We start from the raw sequence: 24,715 nt of genomic DNA, 5'->3' as shown, positions 1-24,715 counted from the left end.
TTGAGTTTGATAAAGTCTAATTTATCTATTTTTTCTTTGGTTGCTGTGCTTTTGATGTCATATCTGAGAAGTCATTTTAATTACACATATGTTATGAACCTCACAATAGGTATTTAATTTTGCTTTAGTTGGTTATTTTTAAAGAGATTTTTTAAATAAGAAAAAACTATTTTACATTATTTGCTTTTATGTACTTTAAATAGATATATATTCCATATTTTCCCACATATATACATTTCTTATATTTTTCTTTTGATAGATTCAGTTTCCATCCAGTAGTTTCTCTCTGCCTAAAGAGCTTCACTATTTCTTGCAGTATATACAGTGAAAATGAATTCTTTTAGATTTTGTGTGTCTGAAAATATATTCAATCATCTTTTTGCTTTGTTTTCCATATATAGAAGTTTGCTTTTTGTGATTGGAATCTTTTTTTGTAATAGTGTTACTGACATATAATTCACATAACTAAACAGTTCATCCATTTAAAGTGTATGATTCAATGGTTTTTCATATGTTCTCAGATTTCTGCATTACCGCAATCAATTTTGGAACATTTTTATCACCCCCAGAGAGAAATCCTGTACTCTTTATCTGTTTCCTCCCAATACTCCTATCTCTTCAAGCCCTACCCAACCAATAATCTACTTTGTCTCTAGATTTAAATATTTTAGGCATCTCATGTAAATGGAGCTATATAATATATGGTCTTTTGTAGCTAGCTTTTTCATTTAGCACAATGTTTGTTTTTTTTTTTTTTTTGCACAATGTTTTTAAGGGACATTTCTGTTTTACCATGTATCAATATTTCATTCCTTTTTTATTGCTGTTGTATTGATATATCACATTTTATTCATTTATTAACTTGATGGACATTTGGGTTGTGTACCATTTTTGCTATTATCAGTAATGATACTATGAATATTTGTTATTCATATTTGTTTGGATATGTCTTTTTATTTCTATTGTTTGTTTACCTAGGAATGGAATTAATTGGTTCTATGTTAGCTCTATGTTTGACCTCTTGAGAAATTGCCAGGTTGTTTTCCAAGGTGGCTGCATCTTTTGCACACCTGGCCATTGCATATTTTCTCTGGAGTAATGTCTATTCAAATTCTTTGCCTTGGTTTTTTATTTTTTAAATTATATTATGTGTCTTTTTATTATTAAATTTTAAGAGTTCTTTATATATTCTAGGTGCATATCCCCTATCAGACATATGAATAGCAGATATTTTTCTCCCATCTGTGTGGTTCTTTTCACTCGTTTGACAATATCCTTCAAAGCACAGAAGTCTTGAGTTTGATAAAGTCTAATTTATCTATTTTTTTCTTTGATTGCTGCACTTTTCATGTCATATCTGAGAAATCATTGCCTACTCCAAGATTTCTCCCTATGTTTTCTTCTAAGACTTAGTTTTAGCTCTTACATTTAGGTCTGTGATCCATTTTGAATTTCTGTTTGTGGTGTAAGGTAGTGTTCAATTTCATTCTTTAGCGTGTGGATATCCAGATATCCCAGCATCATCATTGAAAAATATTTTCAGGAGCACCTGGGTGGCTCAGTGGTTGAGCATCTGCCTTTGGCTCGGGTTCTGATCCTGGAGTCCTGCGATTGAGTTCCGCATCAGGCTCCCCATGAGGAGCCTGCTTCTCCCTCTGTCTATGTCTCTGTCCATATCTCTGTATCTCTCGTGAGTAAATAAATAATAAAAAAAGGAAAGAAAAAATATTTTCAGTTGATATACAACTCGAGTGTCATTTTTCCACTAGCACTTTAAATATGTCAAATGACTGACTTTTTGCCTTCATTTTTCCAATGAGATACCTCCTGTCACTATCTTTGCTTCTTTGTACACAGTGTGCCTGCTTTCTTTAAATGATTTTAAGCAATTTAATATGACTTGGTGTTGTTTTCTTCATGTTTCTCATGCTTGAGGTTTTTAGAACTCCTTGATCTGTGAGTTTTCAGCACATTTGGAACACTTTTATTACTTCTTCAAACATATTTTCTGTCTCCCACCTCCTTCAGGGCCCCTATTTACACATGTCTGAACTAAAGCATGCACACTGATGCCCTAGTCATTTCTTTCTGTCTCTTTTCTCTCCATTTCTTATTGGAGAGTTTATACTGCCATGTCGTCAAGTTCAGTAATGTTTTCTTCTGCAGTGTCTAATGTGTTCTTAATCCCATCCATTGTATTTTTCATCTCAACCATTTTTTTTGTTCACCTAAGTTTAATTTCGATCACTTTTATATCCTCTATGTTTCTACTTTGCATGCTTATGCTTTTCTATAGCATCTCTAATATAAGGAATAGAATTGTGTTAATGTCCTTGTATAATAATTCTCTCATCTATGTCATTTGTGAAAGTTTCTGTTCATTGATTTTTCTTTTCAACATAGATATTATCCTGCTTCTTTGCATGCCTTATATTTTTTTCTTGGATCCCAGACATTGTTACTTTACCTTGTTGGGTGTTGGATGTTTTGTATTCTCTTAAATATTCTTCAGCTTTATTCTTGAATTTACTCGGAAACATTTTCTTTTTTTTTTCTTTTTAAAGTTTTATTTATCTGAGAAAGAGAGTGTGTGCACTCATGAGCAGGGGCAGTAGGAGAGGGAAAGGGATAGGGAAAGAAGCAGACTCCCTGCTGAACACAGAGCCTGATGCAGGGCTTGATCTCACCACCCACAGATTACAGCCCTATCTGAAACCAAGAGTCAGATGCTTAACCAACTAAGCCACCCAGGCCCCCACATTTTTTATATTTTCAAGGCTTTTTTAAAGCTTTCTTAGAGTAGCTTTCAATCTTTGTATGACATTCTCCCCTTTACTAACCAATCTACCTGATGCTCTGTTTATTCAGATTTCCCATTCCAGCTGATGGCAGCATAATCTATCCTTTACTCCAACAGTTGTTCTTCCTGCCCTCTCTGGTGATTCTTTACCTGGCCTCAGGTAGTTCTTTACACACGTAAAGATATTTATCATTGTTCAGTTAGAGACTTGACGGAACCCTCTACAGATCTTTGGTGCTCTGTCTGTGTAGTTGTCTTTTCTTTCTTTTTTTTAAAATATTTTATTTATTCATGATAGACACAGAGAAAGAGAGAGAGCAGAGACACAGGCAGAGGGAGAAGCAGGCTCCATGCAGGGAGCCTAATGAGGGACTCAATCCTGGGACTCCAGGATCACACCCTGGGCCAAAGGCAGGCACTAAACCACTGAGCCACCCAGGCATTTTCCTGCAGTTGTCTTTTCCATGTAGCTCTCTTCTCTCCTGTACTCTTCCCTGCAAATTCCAGCTGCTATGACCTCCCCAAACTTTAAAATCTGTCTCCTCCACTCAAGGAGATCACCTGTTTGAGTGTCCCTTCTCTGACTGTGGCCTGGAAACTTCATCCAGAGAGTAAGATGAGGGAATTGTAGCATTCCCATTTGTTACACTTTTCTTAGGGATTATTGCCCTGTACGGCTTGTTGTCCAATCTCTAAAAGTTATTCATATATTCTGCCCAATTTTTTCAGATGTTTAACATGGAAGGGTAAATCTGGCCCCTATTCTCCATCTCACCTGGAAGCCATAGTCCTCAATAATTATTTTACACCATTCTCTGAGCTCTGAGTTGGTTTCATTATTGGCAATAGACTGTATTCTTTCTGATAACTTCAGTATTAGGCCTTCTAGAAGTTCCTGGGCAGGCACAATGGGAAGCTTATAATATATGTTATTCTGTCTCCTATTTGTTTCAAACGTATTTGTCTTGTCTTCTTGGCAGACTGCAAATTCTTTAAGGTCAGGAACTCTCCAAGTCTAATTTTTTTTTCAAAGACTCTATCTATTTATTCATTAGAGACAGAGAGAGAGAGGCAGAGACACAGGCAGAGGGAGAAGCAGGCTCCATGCTGGGAGCCTGACATGGGACTGGATCCCGGGTCTCCAGGATCACACCCATGCTTGAAGGTGGCGCTAAACTGCTGAGCCACCGGGGCTGCCCCCCAACTCTAATTTTTTATGCCCCCCCAACTAGACACATTAATTTTTTTAAGGTTTTATTTATTTATTTATTTATTTATGAGACATATACAGAGAGGCAGAGACATAGGCAGAAGGAAAAACAGGCTTCTCACAGGGAGCCTGATGTGGAACTTAATCCTTGAACTGGGATTACGCCCTGAGCCGAAGGCAGATGCTCAACCACTGAGCCACCCAGGCATCCCTAGATACATTAATTTAAAATTCTCACTAACCTTTACCTAGTGAAAATTCCATTTGAGGTGTTAAGAAATAACACACTTGGGATTATAATTTATGTTAAACATCAGGGCCATATCCTTAAATGCTATTAAAAATGAATGCTGATTCATCCACTATAATTATATGTATATATAAACACCATCCTTATTGTGGTCAGCTGAGATTTTTCTGTTTATTAAATTTGTTAATGTCTTTTTAAGGCAATAGTAATAATAATAATTAATAGATGCAGATGAATGAAAACCCCAGAAAATCCAACAAATTAAGCAGCCAGTTCTTCAGAAACTGAGAGCTTTCTTCCTTCATATAAAAGAATATCTTAATATTAGTCAAAGTAAATATTAGTCAAGCAATATTGAATTAGATCATTTTGGAATTTTGTCTTTTCCACCAATGAATTGTCATTAATTCTACTCTAAACAGAAATAAGAAAAATTAGAATTTCCTTTATCTGCTTTATCTATTCTGGTAATACATAGGGAAAATATACACTGCAATTTTTTCATTCACTCCCTCCATAACAAATATGCCTTCAATCAACAATCAATGTATTCCAGGTTCTGTTCCAGGTGTTGAGGATGCTGCTGAGGGAAAGAAACAAAATGCTTTTTTATGGCATATTTCCTCTTGGTACTATTTACATATGGAGGCTCTGTGTAGGTTAATGATGTAATATATTTATAATATGTGAGTTATCTTGGGTTCATCTCACAAATCGTTTGTTGAATATCTCATATATTCCAGACATTTTTCTAGGCATATATATTATAGTGGTGAAGAAAACAAATTCCTTGCTCCCCTGGAACTTATATTTGGTCAAATAGATAAACAAATGTAAGGCTGGTGGAAGTACTCTAAAGAAAAACAAAGCTGGATGATGAACAGATATTCATGGAAGGAGCTCTATTTTATGTAGAGTGGTAAAGAAAGCCTTCTCTAACAAGAAATGGTGTCTACAGACACTTGATGAATTGAGGGAACTAGTTAGTAGTAAGGTGGACTGTTTGGGGGAACTGTTCCAGGTTGATGAAGAATTGCAACCTCAAATGCTCTACTGTAAGAATGGAGCTTGGTGAGTTTGAGGCGAACTAGTAGGGCAAGATGAAAATGTTGAGAAATGGAGGTAAAAGGGATGATCAAGGTCCAATCAAATAAGACAGTGTATTCCATCATAAATCACTGCATTTTACTTGGAAGTGGAAAGTCGTAGGAAGGTTTTGAGCAGAGGAGAGACATGACCAAATTTATATCATGAAATGATCTATCTGGCCGCTGTTGACACAGTAGACCTTAGGGAGGCAAAGGCGCAACAGTAAGGCTATCGTGACCTTTTAGGTGAGAGATGATGGTGGCTTGGCCATCCAGTGTTAACAATGGAGATGGTGAGAGCAGTCAGATTCTGGATGTATTTCCAGTGCTTTCACAGAGTGTAAAAAGTCAGACAAAAAAAGAAGACATACTGTATGATTCCACTTACATCAAATTCCAGAAATTACAAATCAATCTATAGCAACAGAAGGTTGTTTGGAGACAGGCAGGGAAGGGAAGGGAAGGATTACAAAGGAGCATTAGAGGACTCTTTTTTTTCTTTTTATCAGTGATGGATATAGTTAATTATCTTCATTATAGTGATGGTCTCATGGCAATATGTGTATGCCAAACCTTATCAAGGTGTACACTTTGTGTGCAGTTTATTATATGCCAATTACATGCCACTAAAGCTTTTAAAGAAAGCCCAGGACTGTCTGATGGATTGGATTTGGTGTGAGAGAAAGAGTTGGGAGGAATTAAGGTTTTGACTTGAGTGTTTGGAAGACAGGAATTGAAATGGCATTTGTTGAGATAAGGAAGACTGAAAGAAACAGGGTTTGATGGAGAAAATATAAAGACTTTGGGTTTTAACACGTAACGTTGAAGATGCCTGTAGACACACTCATGATTCAAAAGCAAACAAACTCGGAGTAGAAAGGAAATGAACCTCTAAGGGCACTATATTTAGATGGCCCGTGGCCCTATCCATTGTACATTCTCTCCAGAGAGCATGGGGACTCCACTAGACCAACAGGAAGTCTCATGGCCCCTACAAACAACTGTTAACATCAACATGAACATCTTATCTTTTTCTTTATTCAACATTGGATTGCATGGATGGGCCACATTCTTTCCTCTCATTTTTAAAGACTCCCGACTAGTTTGGAAAACCAACCGATGGGGTTGGTGTTGAGGTTGATGAGTAACCTCAGCAGAGAGGACTGCAGTGAGAAGCCCCTGGTCTCAGACGCAAAGTGCTCCAGCCAGTGCTAGAACATTGTAGCCACTCTTCTCTGGGCTGACCTGTGGGCTTGTGGCTTCTTTCTATCTTCCCTGGTTTCTTTCTCTCTTTGCACATATAGATAATTCAGTTATAACGTAATTTACACAAGATTTTGTTTCCCCTAGTCAGAAAGAAAGCACAAAAATTACATGTTGCTCGATGGAGGCTTTACAGAGTTGTGATTAAAAGGGAGGATTTCCCTGGGTTTGAAGCTGAGCTTCATCTCTCACCGGAAGTGCGAATGCCCCCATTTACTCAAAGCAAGAACTCAGAAAGAGCTGCAATTAGTTAGCTTTTCCCAACCTGATACTTATTCTTGAGCCGGTTTTACGTTAGCTTCTACTAAATTGTGGATTTTAGACAAAGGCCTGATACCTTGTCTTTTGACCTACGTCCTTCACGACACTACCCTAGGATCTGGCATGCATAAATGGAAGCTCAACACATTTTTGTTGAATTAAACCGCTCCTTCCCTTAGGGATAAGGACTCAATGATCTGAAGATCTCAACACTGGTAGACACTGCCAACCCCTGCCCCTTCTAAGGCTCAAAAAAAGACCAAGCCGGTCACCGGCTCTAACTTCCATCACCAACCCATCATTCCACTCATGCGTTTTCCAAATGAGGGGGGGGGGATCATGGATGGGGTCCCCGAAGGAACCCCTGGGAGCCTGAAGGAGGGGGAGCCGCAAACCAGAGGCCAAAGGTGGCCACTCGTGGGTGGGATTTGGTAGTTTGGAAAAGGACGCACCAAACCAAAAATGGGGATGAGGGCGGGAACGGGGCTAGGCTGGTTCGGGCTGGACCAGAAATGAGAGCTGCGAGAAGGTGCCAGAAAAGCACCTCGTGTTGGGCCGACGGAGTGGGGGCTCCAAGGTCGCAGGGAGGGGTGAGGGATGAGTGCTGCGGTGCGGAGGGCCGAGGACTAGGGGACGGGGCGAGGGAGAGGAGACCGGAGCGCGCGGGGGGACCGCGGGTCGCAGCCCGGGGGCGAGGGTGCGCGGGTCGGAGCAGGGGGCGAGGCGGCGGGGGTCGGAGCCGGGGGGGGGGGGGGGGGGGGCTTGGGTCCGAGGGCGCGCGGGGGTGCGGGTCGGAGGGCGGGGGCGCGGGTCCGAGGGCGGGGGCAGGGGACGTAGGGCTGGCGCGGGCGCGGGTCGAGGGCGCGCGGGGACGCTGGTGGAGCAGGTGGAGCAGGTGGAGCAGGGGGGCGCGGGTACGGAGGGCGCGCGGGGGGCGCGGGTGGAGCAGGGGGGCGCGGGTACCGAGGGCGCGCGGGGGGCGCGGGTGGAGCAGGTGGAGCAGGTGGAGCAGGGGGGCGCGGGTACCGAGGGCGCGCGGGGGCGCGGGTGGAGCAGGTGGAGCAGGTGGAGCAGGGGGGCGCGGGTACCGAGGGCGCGCGGGGGGCGCGGGTCGGGGCGCGGGTGGGAGCGCGCCCCCATCCTCTCCCGGGTCCGGTCTCCCTTCCCGTCTCCCCTCCCCTCCCCGGAGCCCCCGGCCCGCCGCCGAGGCCGTGCTGACGTGTCTGCGGGGCCCGCCGCGCGCTCCTGCGCCGCCCCCGCCCGCCGCGCCCCGCCGCGCCCCGCCCCGCGCCGCCCCCGGCCCCGCCCGCCGCGCCCGCCCGGCCTCGCCTCCGCCTCGGCGCCGCCGGCTCCCCGCGGTGACCACAACATGGCTGCGGCGCCGGGGCTGCTCCTCTGGCTGCTGCTGCTGCTGCTCGGGCCGCCGTGGCGGGTGCGGGGCCAGCCGCGGGCGGACGCGAGCCGGCGCTTCGCGGAGCACAAAGTGTGCGCGGACGAGGAGTGCAGCAGTGAGCGGCGGGGGGGCGGGGGGGCGGGGGGCGCCCCGGGGGGAGCCCCGCGAGCGCGGGGGGCGCAGGCCGGCCGGGCGGGGATGGGCGCCGCGGGCCCTGCCGGGGCTGCGCCCCCACTTGTTGCCGGGGTTTCCCTCCCTCCGCTGGCCCGGCGGGGGCGGGGGGCGGGGGCTGGGGGCGGCGGCGGCTCGCGGCGTCTGCTCCCCGCCGGGCCCCGAGGGGAGACGGGGCAGTTGGGGTGCGCGCCGCGCGCTGGCTCCGCCGGGGCCCCGGGCGGGGCGGTCGGGGCGCAGCCTCCCGGCCGCGGGCGCTCGGGGAGGGCGCGGGCGCTGCCCCCTCTGCCGTCCTGCTTCCCTCGGTTGGGGGCTCGCTGCGCCTTTGGCCGGGGATCGGAGCCCGGGTCTGGGACGAGCCGGGAGCCCGAGGCGCCCGCCTCGCTCCTGTCCCGTGCGTGCCGGGAAGGCCCCTTGCGGACAGCCGGGCGGGGAGGGCCCCTCAGGGAGGCCCGAGGCTGTGGCTCTCGAAAGAGGCCGAGAACCCGCAGAGGCCACCTGGGCCCGGCAGCCTCCGCCGCTTGGCGCAGGAAGCGGAATCGCGCCCCGGTCCTAGACTGCGGGCGGGGGACGGCCCGAGGGCGGTGACCCGGACCGACAGCGCCGGAGTCGCCGGGGCAGGATTCGGGGAGCGACCGCCAGAGGCACTCGGGGGGCTGCGGAGCCCCGCCGGCCTGGGCCTCGCGCCCCGCGTTGTTGGGATCCCTGCCTCTGTCTGTGGGACCGGGACCGGGACCGGGACCGGGACCGTTCTTAGGGCTCCGCGGAGGGTCTGGAATAACCGTGTACCTGGCTGGTGAGCGCGCGGGAGCGCCCCTGAGTCTCAGCTGTACACCTCGCAGGCTGTTCCTGCGGGAGAGGCCCTGCAGCCTATGGAGTTTGGCTTATTCATATTCAAATTGGTGCTATTCGAAAACAGATTTCATAGTTGGAAGAGTTTGTATCCCGGCAACACGCCGTGCACGGGAAGCGAGGAGGCATCTGATCCGTGGGAAGCCGTTCCTAGAGGTAACCTAGGGCAAAGACACGCTACCAAAGTGGAGCGTCTTCCACGCTTTTCCCCCTTCGGGTTTCTCTGAGCAAATCCGGATTTTTAGCAGGCAGGGTTGAGACGACATGTTTGCTCTTCTTTGCCTTCAAGCGCGCCCCTCCTTGGGTTCCTCAGAACCAGTTACCTGGAGAATATCCCATCGTTGATGCTTCCCCAGTACCGGTACCGAGACATGGTCCTGAGAAGGCCCTTGCTTGTCACAGGGGTTGGGGAAGGAGAGGTGTCCAGACAGATAAAACCCAAACGCGACAGGCGGCAGCCCAGCAGGGCCTGGGACTGTGCTTTTGCATAAAGTATCCAGTGAGGGGTATGTGTGTGGGTGTGAGCTGTCCTTGTGTGCTTTTCAGAGAGTTGTTCCAAACAGTGTGGGTAATGTTGTCATCTAATTTATTGTTACAGTTTTTCAGTGATCTCTTCTAAGGGGGAAACAAAAGCACCATTGCCATTTCCAGTTCTGATAGCATCCCGGGTCTTAAATTGTCCATCATCTTCAACCTGGCCTTTTCCCCAATTACATCTGAATTAGGATGCTGACATGTATTAAAATCATCCGATTTTAGCTTCAAAAATCCAAAAAACTGCCTGCCAGTCTATCTGTTCATCCCTCAAATATGTACCTGAAATACATTTTAATGTACTTATGGCTGACTGGCTTTAAGAAGAAATGTACTTTCAATGTCACCCTTATTTTCTCTCTTATTTAATTGTATCTATTGTCCGTTTCATGTTATATCAGAAACTGTGTGTTTGGCCAACAGAGAAATGCTGCTTCCCCTAGTTTCTAGATCAAGTGTGATATAAGTCCTGCATTTTAAGACTGAAGGTAACTACTGAACAATTCTCCTAGTTTTGCTTGTCCCTGCAACACGTGATGCCCACGTGTGATTTTGTGTATAAACATAAAAAAGGCTATCTTTCCTTCGTTTTGAAACCTTCATAGTGTTGGGGACAGTGAACATTATCTGCTTTCATAATAATTTCACATTACCCTGTCATATGATTGGATAATCATATGTGATTATCACTATTAATCACTAATAGGTTGTGATGTCCTTTCCTGTTAATTTATCCAGATAACTATACAGGGAAGAAGGCCACAGTGTGGCCTCAAATGAAGTTGACAGTGTTTACTGCTGCATGGTGGCAGTTATAGCCACTTAAAGATAGTGCCTTTTAGTGTTAGTTGAAGTTAATTGACCCCTTGGGGGTTCCTGGGTGCTCTCCCCAGTTCCCTGTTGCCTCTTCATGCGGCCATGCTTAAGCCAGGCAGCATCTGCTCTTGAATTTATCCAATTGCACCGCGAAGCTTTTTATGATTATGGAACAGCAGAGATTGCGGACAAGAAGGTTAGAGAGGGAACCAAGAGTTTCTCCTGAGACCAGCTCCAGCTACGTGTAGCGGTGGACTCATTATCCATAGAGAAAACAGGCAAAGTGGCCATCTCCCCTGTCTACTTGTAGGGGACGGTATATAATGATAAAGCTCTAAAGATTTTAGTTACTTGGAGCATATGAATTGAAAGCGATTGATTCCAGAGAGTACTGGAGAAACTTGGTTGTTGTTTATAGAGTCGAGGAAACCCTCCTCTTTCCTGATAAATCAATATGGACTGTGAAAGTAGAATCCTGATACCTGTTTTTCTCCCCCCTCCTTCTTTACCTGCAGTGTTAATGTACCGAGGTGAGGCTCTAGAAGATTTTATAGGCCCAGATTGTCGTTTCGTGAGTTTTAAAAAAGGTGATGCTGTGTATGTCTACTATAAACTGGCAGGGAGACCGCCTGAAGTTTGGGCCGGAAGTGTAAGTACAAATTTGACACACTTTATCTTCTTATTTGTATTGGCTTGTTTAGCGCTGTAGGTGGAATGAACTGTTTTCCTGGGTTTTTTGATGGCGACATCTTCCTGTGTCCCGAGCAGGCATCAGGCCTGGCACCAGGTAGAGGCTCTGCTCGGTTCCTTAAACAAAACAGAATGGCTCGTGGTTGATTCTTCTCAGTATTAAGTTCAGGCCTTTCCAGACGCGGATGCCCCATACATAGGAAAGGTGGTAGTGGCAAAACCTGAAAATTCTGAACTTTGTTGCTTCACAACAGAAGGGCTCGTGAGCATTCAAGGTCCTCCTCTCAACTTTGTGCAGGACGACGTTTCAAGTGTTCACGTGTAAAGTTCACTGTATATGTATTTTTTTCTAAACTATTAATATTTGTGAAAGGCTGGCAGCTCTGCAAACAGTTACCTAATCATGGGTACTGGTATTAGTCTGTTAAAAAAGCAAAATGTCCTTTTCACTGTGTGTTTTTTTGTTTCCTTGTTTGGGTTGTAACTTCTGGGTCATCCTTTTCCTGCTCTCAGGGCCTTGCTCCTGGAGACTCCCCGAGCTGCTCTCTTTCAGTTTTATGGGTGGCCTGATGGTGGACATGGAAACTGATGATCATCAGGCTCTGATTTTTTATTTTTTAAAGATTTTATTTATTTATTTATTTGACAGAGAGAGAAAGAGAGAGCATAAGCAGGGGCAGCTGCAGACAGAGGGAGATGGAGAAGCAGACTCCTGGCTGAGCAAGGAGCCTGATGCAGGGCTTGATTCCAGGACCCTAGGATCATGACCTGAGCCAAAGGCAGACAGATGCTCATCCCAACTGAGCCACCCAGCCCACCCCCCATGCTCTGATTTTTAAGATTTTTTTTTTTGTATAATTATGTAACTATAATTAACTTACAGTGTTATGTTGGTTTCAGGTGTACAATGTAGTAACTCCACAATCTATATGTTACTCTGTGCTCATCACCATAAGAGTACTCTTAATTCCCTTCACCTATTTCACCCATTCTTCCACACACCTCTCCTGTGGCACCCACTAGTTTGCTCCCTGTATTTAAATGTCTAGTTTTTTTGTCTTTCTTTTTGTTTTGTTTCTTAAATTTCTCATTTCTTAAATGAGTGAAATCATATGGCATTTATCTTTCTCTGAGTGACTTATCTTTCTTAGCATTATACTCTCTAGGTCCATCCATGTTACAAATGGCAAGATTTCATTCATTTTTTATGACCAAGTAATATCCAGTGTGTGTGTGTGTGTGTGTCTGTGTCTGTGTCTGTCAGTCAGTCTGTGTATGTGTACCATATCTTTATCCAGTCATCTATTGGTGGACACTTGGGTTGCTTCCAAGTCTTGGGTGTTGTAAGGTTTTACTTTTTTTTTTTTTAACAAATATTGTTTTTTTTTTTTTTTTTAAGATTTTATTTATTTATTCATGAGAAACAGAGAGATAGAGGGGTAGAAAAACAGGCAGATGGAGAAGCAGGCTCCATGCAGGGAGCCCGACGTGGAACTCGATCCCCAGGCTCCAGGATCACGGGCTGAAGGAGGTGCTAAACTGCTGAGCCACCCAGGCTGCCCCAGGTTTTACTTCTTCATTCAGACCGATATTGAGAGAGAGAGAGAGAGAGTGAGCAAGCGAGAGCATGTGCACTTGCAGGCGGAGGGATAAGCAGACTATGGTGAGCGTGGAGCCCTATCCGGGGATTGATCCCACTATCCTGAAATCATGACTTGAGCCAAAATCAAGAGTTGGTTGCTCAACCATCTGAGCCAACCAACTGAGCTCCATTGGCTATTGTAAATAATGCTCATGCTTTTGATTTTTTAATGAGGAGATTCCCTAGGAGTGACCTGATGGAGAGGCTTATGAGTTCTTGTCCTTTATTTGCTAAAAAGTGTGATGTGCATACTGTTTATTTACTGAAAGTTGGAAGAGTTCTTGATGTCCTTAGGATTGTTCAAACTTTAAGAAATACCCAGTCTCCACTGTGAAAACTTTTACTGTCAATAGAATACCAAACAACAGAAAATAAGGCTCGAGAAACCTACTCAGGGAAAGATAAATCCATTTTGTTGGCGTTCCACATTCTTAGGGAGGAAGCTTGAAAGACCAACTACCTAGTCAGGTTCACCCCTTGTAATTTGGGCAGAATCCTGATTGAATCACTATATAAAAAGAAGGATCTGTTCCGTTTCCTTCAAATCGACCACATGAGGTTTCTTGATAATCTTTACTCTTGGGAAGTTTTTTCCACGTTCCTAGGCTGCATGCTTTATATACAGTGAGGTGGTTAAGTTGGAGCATTGGGGCAAGTGAGCTCAACTTGCATTTTCCTGGGGCCATAGTCACCTCTCATGCTCCCTTCTGAGGGAAGCACTGTTCTCAGCAACCCAGCAGAGGGATCTTGGCTGTTTGATAATTGTTCAGGTGGCGCTTTGTTTGCACTGCTCACGTGGCATCCCCTTGACTGCTTTGTATTGCAGTTGGTTTGTGTACCGACTTTGCTCCTATGAAGTCATGAGCCCTGTAACAGAAGAGCCCATGTCTTACCTATCTTCCTTTTGAATATTTCCTTTCAGGGCTGTGGCGTTTATTTACATTTGTCCCGATAGTAGCTTATACAGAAATCATTCTCTTGAACAGATATCCCCCCCCCCCCCCCCCCCCCCGCCCAATACAATCAGCAGTTCCTTGGCAGGGATGATATATGGAAGCAAAATTAGATAAAAAGCTTACTTCCAGTCCTGAGGGTCCATGATTCTGCAACGCCTTTTTGTCAGATCCAAAGACACAGAGTATCACCCAGTGTAAAAATATGGAGGGTATTTTTTTAAAAAAAGATTTTATTATTTTTAATAATCTCTACACCCAACATGGGGCTCAAACCCACAACCCTGAGATCAAGAGTCACACAGTCTACTGACTGAGCTAGCCAGGTGCCCCCCAAATAATCGAGTTTGTATGATCTATAGTCTCAGTGGATGGAGATTGCACAAAGATAAATGTATTTCCTTTTACCGTGTATTTCTGATTTCTCTCCCTTTTCCAGATTTTCTCTTAATAAAATTTTCTGCAAAAGGAAAAAAAAGTATATTTTCCCTCATTTTCTCTTCTTATTTCATGAAACTTATACTTTAGGAAATTAAAAACTCTTTTCCCTTAGCCTTCAAAATGATTCTTGTTTCTGGTTTTTAGTTTTTCTTCTGCAATCCTTTTTGGTTTCTTAGAGTTGTAGATTTTAACTTCTGGCATAGCAGTTTTTAATTGCTCTGTCTTCTCTAATCTTCAGGACTGTATTCTAGCTCTAAGACAGGCTTTCACATATTTGCCAGATATAACAACAGTGCTCTTAATGAGGATATTTTAGTAGTTGATGATAAGATAGCCTTTTTCTCTTTCGGTACATTGGATCTGCCTAGAGAGATCTGCTTTCCGTTTCAGGCGTAGCCAAGAGAAGGCAGTGTATGTGTCTCAAGAGGACACACTTTATGTATTTTAGCTGTTAGTGCTGTTGGTAAATGGGGTTATTTTCTCTAGAGATTTACCTTGTAGCAAACTAAAGCGTGATATATACATTAATATGAATTTTATTTTCTCCCTGAAATACTGGAAAATATAGTTTTTGAAAAAGCTGCTACAGCCTATTCTGTCAATAAATATTTGCTTTTTGTCATAGTGATCAAATATTTTAGGAATTTTGTATTCTTTTTCCTTAATTTTCATGGCTGTTTATTGGTTTAAGAAAGACTTCTAAGTTCCAGTTGATGAGCAAAGCTATGAAATGTGCAGGTAAAGTCTTGATGGAGGGTATTTGCAATTGTGTTTCTAATCAGCTTTGATTTGCATAGTTTTTTTTTCAAAGATTTTTATTTTTAAGTAATCTTTATACCCAGTGTGGGGCTTGAAATTACGACCCTGGGATCAAGAGTCGCATGTTCTTCTGACTGAACCAGCAGAGTACACCTGATTTTCATAGTTTTAACCACAAGATATATAATAACTCTCTCTTATGTAGGTCTTTTATCTACTTCAGAAATCTAATTTCATGTGCTCTGTGTTTAGAAATAAGTTGCATGTTGAAAGGAAACCTCAGTGGTTTTAGAAAAGTTGGCCTTAAAATATTCTGTACTTAATTTTTGTTGGAATAATTATCTTTGTAATCATAATAGCAACTCTATCTCTCGTGTTTATAGCTACCTACCTATTTGTGTATTTTCTCTCATTGCTAAGATGTCTGTTGTTTATTTCTTATACAGAATTTTGATTGTTTGCTTATTTTTGCATATTCTTTCATATAGGTTGGGCGTATTTTTGGATATTTTCCTAAGGATTTAATACAAGTAGTCCATGAATATACTGAAGAGGAGCTACAGGTTCCAACAGATGTAAGTTACGGAATTTTTTTTTTTTTTTTGGTTCTCAATTTTAAATTCTCTTTCAAATTCATCAGTTATAGTCAGTTAATGATTTTTGAAAGTGTTTGTGTTTTGGCCAGAAAAAAACCAAGTTCACATTTGTGTATCAAGTTTTAATTTAGAATCACGTTACCTTTAAAAATAGAAACAAAAAGAAAAAAAAGTTTGAAAAGAATTTATAGGAGACTAAATCATTATTTGGTAGTTGTCTAATATGTATACTCTTATATAGGGTTTTTCTTTGGTGCTTTATATGAAAAAAAAAATAAAGAATTCAATGTCTTATTCAGTTATTAAGTTTCAGGGGTAGATATTTCTTTTATTAAGTTTTTAAAAAATTCTTATTTATTTATTTTAGAGAGAGAGAGAGAGAGAGAGCGCACAAAAGAGAGAACGCACAAGTGCAAGCAGGGGGAGGGACAGAGGGAGAAGGAGAGAAACTCAAGCAGACTCCGCACTGAGCTCGGAGCCCAAGACAGGGCTCTATTTCATGACCCTGAGATCATGACCAAAACCGAAATCAGGAGCAGGAGGCTTAAGCGACTGAGCCACCCAGGCTCCCCAAGATGTAAATCTTTTTAGAAGCAAAAGGAGAAGACAATATCTCAATCAGAAAGCCACTCATTGACTAGCTCTTAGACATTTTAAGTGTAGAGAAATCAGGTGAAATTAAACACTAAATTACGTATTAGGCCACAAATGCCAATTTATAGTGGTTTTCTTACTACTGACTCTTTTGGTGATTTCAGGGATTGTGGTTAAGTTCTAGGTTTGGAATAGGAAATCTTAGAGGTTTGGAGGAGGTCTGGTTTCAGATCTGCACATCCTGTAACGTATTCATCTGAGTACACTGACAGCTCTGCGATGACGAGGGTTTGGTGTTCTGGGACCCTTGGTCTTGCTGATTATTTTCTGGAGTTTTGAAATGTATAGTAATTGATGCACACTTTCATTCAGAAATCTTTGAGCAGTTCTTTGCGGTGCTGGAGAACATATGAACTGCTGGCCTAGAGCCTTTCTTAGATGAGACTCACCGGACATATGGAGTCTTAGAGGCAGAACTGCTCTTTAACATTTCTTGATAATCTCAAGGGTCATAAAATCAGCCCCATCACTTGTCTGGCCACATTCCTAATGAAGAGACTCCCCAGGATAGAGGTGTGAGATGGCAGTTCATTGGTCACAGTGACCTCAGTAGTTTGGGAGTCGCCCTCCCACTGCACCTCCCACTGCAGGCTTCCCCTCAGTAATAAGAAACTGGCTTGGAAACACATGTGATGCAAAGAAGAAATCATCCATCCCTACTGCACTTGTCAGGGCTCCTCGGACTTTTTGTGAAAGTTGAGTTAGGAGAAGAGAATAATCTTTGTTGGCTTTCTAACTTCCTTTGTTTATGACCCCTTTTATGTCAATTTGCTTTTTATTGGAGGAAAGGAAAAATACAGGCTTATGGATAGTCCTGAAAGCAGATCTTAATGACACCTAGAACCCTGATTTAGAGTAGAGCATATTCCTTACTGAATCTTGTTTTCTTTCTTTTTTTTTTTATAATGATTTTTATTTATTTATTCATAAGAGACACAGAGAGAATGAGAGGCAGAGAGAGAAGCAGGCTCCATGCAGGGAGCCCAGTGTGGGACTCGATCCCAGGTCTCCAGGATCACGCCCTGGGCTGAAGTCAGGCGCTAAACCGCTGAGCCACCTGGGCTACCCCCTGAATCTTGTTTTCAAGTTGTACTTGAAATAATTAAGTGGGGTGGGGGTGTGGTTTCAAACTCTTCCTTGTGCCATTAATTTTTATTTCCCATGTACCTGTGTTTTATTTTTTTATTATTATTTTTAAAGATGCATTTATTTATTTATAAGAGACACAGAGATAGGCAGAGGAAGAAGTAGGCTCCTCACAGGGAGCCCAATGTGGGACTCAATCCTGGATCCTGGGACACACCCTGAGCTGAAGGCAGATGCTCAACTGCTGAGCCACCCAGGCATCCCTGTACCTGTGTTTTAATAGGATACTTCCTAAGCTGATGTATCTTTTCCAATCTAAAGAAAATATAAGCCAAAAGAAATCTGTATAGATCTTGACAGCAAAGTGATTCTGCATGTCTCCAGCTGGGTAAACAGAAGTGTAGCCTGGAGGTCACAGTGATAGGGAAGCTGGGTGGTCTTCCAGCTTCTCCAGCACATATTATTATGAGATGAATTCCCAGAACATCAGATATGGATATTGGGGAGTTGGGGTACCCAATAAATGATACCCTGTTTTTTTCCACTTGTGCTCAGAACAAATTTGAGAGATCCAGGAGTCAGGCACATGGAGACCAAATTGTCACTATTATTTATTGATAAAGCTTTTCAGTGAAAGTGGCTCAAGTTGTAGAAATAATAGGCTTTCTAACTTTGTAGTCTAGAATAAGATAGACTTGCCCAGCCATAATCAGAGCTAGCTAACGGGGCCACCCCAAGGGGATTGTCCCTGTAAAACTAGCAGTGCAGAGGGGAGTGGATATGTGTGCCCTCCGGCAGGTCCCAAACAGAAAACAGGGATGGTACAGAGCAAATTCACCAGCTGTGTGAATCATGTTTCCCATGGGAAAGAGACAGCGAAGGGAAACTGGGAATAGTACTCAGGTAGGAGCCCTTATCCATGGACGCAGGCAACCAGGGAAAGTGGATTCTAGGTACTATATCCCTTCACCACCCAAGAAGAGTTGTCACTCAAGGGAGGCACAGAAGTTGCTCCAGAGCCAATCTGAGATTGTCTCTGTCACTAGCATGGGTAAGAGTTTGCTCTTATGATACTTAGTGACATGCTAACATTTTTCTTTCTCTTATAGGAGACGGATTTTGTTTGTTTTGATGGGGGAAGAGATGATTTTGATAATTATAATGTAGAAGAACTTTTAGGATTTTTGGAATTACACAATTCTGCAACTGAAGAGTCTGAGAAAGCCATAGAAGAAACTCAGCATGAGGAGGACACCCCTCCTGAAGTATTGGAGGAAAGCGACCTCGAACTAGAACCAGTAGAAGTTAACTCAGAGGAGAATGAAAGTGTAGCCTCAGAAAACACTAAGGAACTCAAGGAAAGATCTGGGGCTCAAAAGAAGCACCCGCATGTAAACAGTCCAGCAGATCATGCTCAGGGAGATCCATCTTCATTCGAACCTTTTGAGGAAATGCTACAAGATAAACTAAAAGTGCCGGAAAGTGAAAACAACAAAACCAGCAATGGTTCTCAGGTCTCGAATGAACAGCAGACGATTGATGCTTATAAACTTTTGAAAAAAGAAATGACCCTGGACTTAAAAACCAAATTTGGCTCCACTGCTGATGCACTTGTATCTGATGATGAGACAACCAGACTTGTTACTTCATTAGAAGATGATTTTGATGAGGAATTGGACGCCGAGTATCACATAGTTGGCAAGGACGAAGAGGAGAATGAAGACAACTTTGACGAGCTGCCATTACTGACCTTTGCACATGGTGGAGAAGATGTGAAAACTCCAGTGAAGTCCGGAGTTGAGAAATACTCAGCAGAGAGAGAGCAGAGTTCAAATGAAGAGGATAAAGTTGAGGCACCTCAGCCCCCTGGCATCAAAAACTATGATAAAGATATATTAACAACCTGGGAGGATACTGTCTTCTTCACAGAAGATGACAGCGTAACAAGTATGGATTTGGGGAGTTCTGAATCAGAGGAAGGCAAGGAAGGTGATGATGCGTTCATCCCAGAGAGCAAATGGAGGAAACCACGGTCAGCAGCGGATTACATTGACCCTAAGAAGGCAGAAGATGGTCTTTTGCCTACAGCTAACGATGTAGGTACTAAAACAGATAACGACGAAGACCTGGAAATTCACATTGCAGGAAAAGGGAGGGGAGTCAAGGAACCCAAGCCAGGCCTGGCACAGGCCAAGATGGGGCCGGAGGAGGAGAAGCAGGAAGGCATGACCGCGCACCGTTCTATTCATAGTGGTGACCTCGGCTCTTTGCCAGCTACTGGAAAGGGTAAAGAAATGTTGGAATCAGCCTTTGATAACAAAGAAGATGACCTAAAAGGAGCGGCTATTCATATTGCAAAAGGAATGCTCCATGAAGAAAAGCCCGGAGAGCAGATTTCAGAAGGGGGCTCGGAGCGTGAACCCCTCCCTCAAGCCACAGGGAGTCAAGTGAACGAAGAAAAGCCTGACCAGGAGTCTGTGGGTATCGCAGCACCCTCCGGGGGTGGTCAACATAATGCCTCCAGGGACCGTGTGGAAGACGTCCATGCTTTAGCAGGATCGAAACCACACACACCGTCAGTGGAGCATCCAAAGGAGGAATTTAAAGAGGAACGGCTTCTTAAAGCTCACAATCAACCTAGGCCCTCCCCTCTGGATGGAGTTGGTTTGCCAGGAGAACTGAAAGAAGAGGGTCCCATTTGGGGAAGAAATCTTTCCTGGCCGCAAGGAGGAGAAGTAGCTGCTGCACATAGTAAGCAGATGGACGAGAAGGGGAGGCTTGCCGAGGAGGAGGTCCGAGAGGACTCCTCAGCTGAAGAGTTAGCTCCTCAACAGCCCAAGGCGGGCTCCCAGGAAGTGGAGCCCACAGGCCGGCCAGGTAGCCCGGAAGTGCCAGGTGTCCATATCCATACTGAGAAATCAGAGGCAGAAGACGATCACAGCCCTGAAGAACTCCTGGAGGATGAAAATGCTCTCAGCGCAAAACAGGCTAAAGAAAAAAGCCCCGGGATTCAGGGCAGGTGGTTAGACGTTAACCTGCAGGCCCCCGCAAGAGCTCCTTTAGGTGCGGTTAATACAGATGCAGAAATGGAAGGAAACAAAGAAGAAACTAGTACTATTTTGGAAATAGAAAGAAAAGGTGAAACTTTTGGCAAAGAGGTAGAGCCAGGGGGCAGGGGCAGGGAAGCAGGTAGTGGGGTGGTGGAAACAGAAAGCCCTCTTGCAGGTGCGAAAGCACAGACAGCATCTGGAGGAAGTGACTCTCCTGACAAGAAAAATCGGACTCCGGGGTTAGGTGAAATGTTTCAGAATCAAGACTCTGATTATTTTAAAGAAGACAGCGCTGAGAAATCCGCACAGAAGCCTGGGGTAGAAGAACTCTCTGAAGAGGACCAGGACTTTGAGAGATCCGCGGACACACAGAGCCAGGGGCCTGCCCCCGAGGAGCAGGAAGGTGGCCCGCCGCGCGGGACGCCACCCACGGCGGTGAGGCCAGTGCGTAGCGACCATGTGAAGGACTTGCCCATAATTGGCAGCTTCTTTAAAGAACAACAGTCTCTGCAGAGGTTCCAGAAGTACTTTGATGTCCACGAGCTGGAAGCCATGTTCCACGAAATGTCATTAAAGCTGAAGTTGGCACAGCAGGAAAGCCTGCCTTATAACGTGGAGAAAGTCCTAGATAAGGTCTTCCGTGCATCTGAGTCACAGATTCTGAGCACAGCAGAGAAAATGCTTGATACCCGTGTGGCTGAAAACAGAGATCTGGGAATGATGGAAAGTAACATATTTGAGGAGGCAGCCGTACTAGATGATATTCAAGACCTGATCTATTTTGTCAGGTACAGACACTCCACCATGGAGGAGACTTCCCCGCTGGCCACGGGACAGCCCCCCCAGGAAGGCTGGGGTGGCACGATGGAAGGTAAGGTGCCTGCCTGTGGCCTTGTGGGGGTGCGCTTGAGAAGCAGGTGGGGCGGTGGCTGCTGAGGTGCCTCCTGCCTTACTTGTGAAGCTCTGTCCACAGTGGACGAGGTGCCCAAAGGTAAGGGACAACAGCACTGTGACATGCATGTGTCCCTTCCTGCCTTCTCTCAGGCTGGAATGTGGGTGAGAATTTCTCACCTCGTTTACCCCTTAGGACAGTTGAGGCTGGTAGTGTTTTCAAAAGGAAACTTGACAAGCGGATAAAGAGAAGGCTGTAGACAAGAAAATCATGCTCCAAGTAAACCTGTCTTTGGGTTTTTGTTTTGTTTTTTAACACTTAAAAATTTTTTTTCACCCAAATGTAACAAAGTACAAGCTTCATGTAAAATTATGAAAGGGATTCTTTTTTTTAATCTCAGTAGGTTTCCTTCTTTCCTTTTTTCCTTCCTTCCTTTCCTTCCCTCCTTCCAAGTAAGCTTCAAGCTTGAGGCTTGAATTCATGACACTAAGGTCAGGAGCTGCATGTTGTACTACCTGAGCCAGGCAGGTACCCGGAGTAAATTTTTTTAATTGAAGTGTAGTTGAAACACAATGTTACATTAATTTCAGGTGTGCAACATAGTGATCGGGCAAGTCTGTACTGCCTGCTATGCTCTGGGCAAGTGTAGCTCCCACCTGTCACCATACAAGAACTGTGACACCACCACTGACTCTATTCCCTGTGCTGTAGCATTCAGCCCTGTAACCTACTCCTTCCATAACCAATAGCCTCTGAATGGGCTCTTTTGAACATAGTTTCTTAAGCACAAAGTCACTGCTCTTTGTATTAGTTGGTATAATGTTAATTTTTTTATTCATTCATTTTTTTTTTAAGGATTTTATTTATTCATGAGAGACACACACAGAGAGAGGCAGAGACACAGGCAGAGGGAGAAGCAAGCTCCATGCAGGGAGCCCGATGTGGGACTCGATCCTGGGACTCCAGGATCATGCCCTGGGCTGAAGGCGGCGCTAAACCACTGAGCCACCGAGGGATCCCCTATTTATTTATTTTCAAAAAAGACTATTTTAGAGAAAGAGAGCAAGGGGTGGGGCAGAGGGAGAGACTGTCAAGGAGACTCTTTGCTGAGCATGGAGCCGGACTTTGGGCTTGATTCACGACCCTGAGATAATGATGTGAGCTGAAACCAAGAGTCAGACACTTAATCCGCTGAGCCACCCAGGCGTGCCTGTCATAACACCTTAGTCTGTGTCCCCATGTTTTTCAGACTGAGGTATTTGAATCGAGGCATATAGTAGAGTACCAGGGGGACATAAAGTCACAGAATAAATGCATCTTCACAGAGGGCTAATTTTTCCTGAGAATTTGGGGAGGGAAACATTTTTGCATGTAATCAGAGCAGATCTATTTTGCATTAGAATGCCAAACTCTAAATAATTTTCAGGGTAAAGTATGAAGCTTTAAAGAAATTTGTCTTTGGGCAGCCCGGTGGCTCAGCGGTTTAGCGCCGCCTTCAGCCCTGGGTGTGATCCTGAAGTCCCAGGTTCGAGTCCCACGTCGGGCTCTCTGCATGGAGCCTGCTTCTCCCTTTGCCTATGTTTCTGCACCTCTCTCTATCTCTCTCTCTCTCTGTCTCTAATGAATAAATAAATAAAATCTTAAAAAAAAATCGTCTTTGCTGTGGGTTGCATGGGGCTCCGCTCTGAGCCTGTTGGGGAGGGAAATGGGTTCGCTCTTTTTGATGATTAGACACACTCTGAAAATATTTGAAAGGTACTTCAGCAAACTGCTTTTGTACGTAATGCCCTTCTCTGTGCCAGCTCTGTGAAATAACTCATGCTTGCATAGGAAAGAGTTTGTGTTCTTTCTGTGTAGAGTAGGTGGTTCATGTTTCTGTGCTTGATGGAGATTCTCTTCTGTACATTTATCTTCGTGAGCATGTATTGGTTGGTCAAGGAAAGTTGGGTTATTGAAGACCCTACCATAAATGTGTTTATAGAATACTTGGAATAAGGGTTTCTTTATAAATTTTGGCCACCTGTGGAGTGAGACAAAAGCAGCTGGAACCCGCATTTTCCTGCTCATTTGTGCTCCCTGGGAGACCAGCGTGTGGGAGGGCAGTAGTGAAGTGCCCGGTGGGGGCGGGTGATGGATGGCGAGGGAGAGCTGCCCAGTGGGAACGGCAGAGCGGGCAGTGTCCTCAGGCTTTGCCATCCAGTGCATTCTTCTTCCTTGTAGGGATGCAGCCACACCTTGAAGATAATTTCCCACAAGGTCACACCGAAGATAATTTCCCACAAGACCACATAGAAGACAGTTTCCCACAAGATCACACAGAAGACCATTTCCCACAAGATCACACAGAAGACCATTTCCCACAAGATCACACAGAAGACCTTCAAATACAGATTCTTAAAGAGCCCACCCAGTTGGATCAACCTGTGGTTGGTGACATGGGTGCCTCAGAATTGTCACAGCAGCCAAATACTGAGAGAGACCCAGGTAAAGCTTGCAGATTTTTCTCTACAGGGTAGAAATATGTCATAAAGAGGAGCTTCTAGAACATTTTTTTTTTTTTTAGTTTATTTAAGTAATCTTGGTACCCAGAGTGGGGCTCAAACTCATGACCCCAAGATCAAGAGTCATATTTTCTATGGACTGAGCTAGCCAGGTACCCCTGGACACTTGTTTTTAAAGGCAGGAAATCAGAAAGGAGAATAATATAGGCATGAGTGAGTTTAAAAAACAAGAAAGCCCAGAATGGAAGGAAAAGCAGGCATTGAGATGGATAGAGGACAGCAGTAGGAAAAAGGCCAGAGACTAACCAAAAACCAATGTCTGGCCATCAGTACTTATGTGAATAATTTTAATCTAAAATATTATTCTTAAAAAGCCTTATGTTCTGAAACAGTTTTCAACGAGACCAGAGGCATCAGAAACTCTGGGGGAGGAGACCAGCAGGCTGTGTTTAACGAGCCCTCCAGGAAATTCTGATCCATTGAAAGTTTAAGAACCACTGTGTGAATGCAAATTCTGGGTTTTCTCCCCACTCCTTAGTCCTCTCCACCCCAGCCTGCCCCAGAATACAGGGTGGCTTAGCTCTTTTGTTAATTTGCTACCTAGGCTGGCAAAACCCTTTTTAAAAACAGTGAAGGGGATATTTATGCCTCAGTGTCTTCATACCATTGGGAACAGTACAGAACTTTGCAGTGTGTGCTGGTCCTGTGTGGCCTGACATGGGTGAACAGAACTTCATCACAGAGCTCAGCAAACAGTCCATGGAGAGCAACTCCTTGCACTTGAATTGAGGAAAACGTTTAAAACAAAAATAC

At 44.4% G+C, this 24,715-nt stretch overlaps 1 protein-coding gene across 8 annotated transcripts in view; it reads left to right on the top strand.

Annotated features, from left to right (window-relative positions):
- MIA3 (MIA SH3 domain ER export factor 3) overlaps positions 1–24,715 on the top strand; it is a 78,669-nt gene that overhangs the window by 12,831 nt on the left and 41,123 nt on the right. For 3 of the 8 annotated variants that reach the window (XM_055333995.1, XM_055333998.1, XM_055333994.1), the window contains exons 1-5: positions 8,205–8,380; positions 11,154–11,287; positions 15,612–15,698; positions 18,569–21,380; positions 23,622–23,885. In XM_055333995.1, the coding sequence (XP_055189970.1) occupies positions 8,242–8,380; positions 11,154–11,287; positions 15,612–15,698; positions 18,569–21,380; positions 23,622–23,885 (3,436 nt within the window). In that variant the 5' untranslated portion in view covers positions 8,205–8,241. The other 5 variants (XM_055333999.1, XM_055334002.1, XM_055333996.1 and 2 more) reach the window with 5 other exon arrangements.

This window comes from Nyctereutes procyonoides, unplaced genomic scaffold (assembly GCF_905146905.1).
Source record: "Nyctereutes procyonoides isolate TBG_1078 unplaced genomic scaffold, NYPRO_anot_genome, whole genome shotgun sequence".
NCBI classification, from domain to species: Eukaryota; Metazoa; Chordata; class Mammalia; order Carnivora; family Canidae; genus Nyctereutes; species Nyctereutes procyonoides.
Note: the sequence above shows the minus strand (reverse complement) of the source record. Positions and strands in the feature narration are given on the sequence as shown.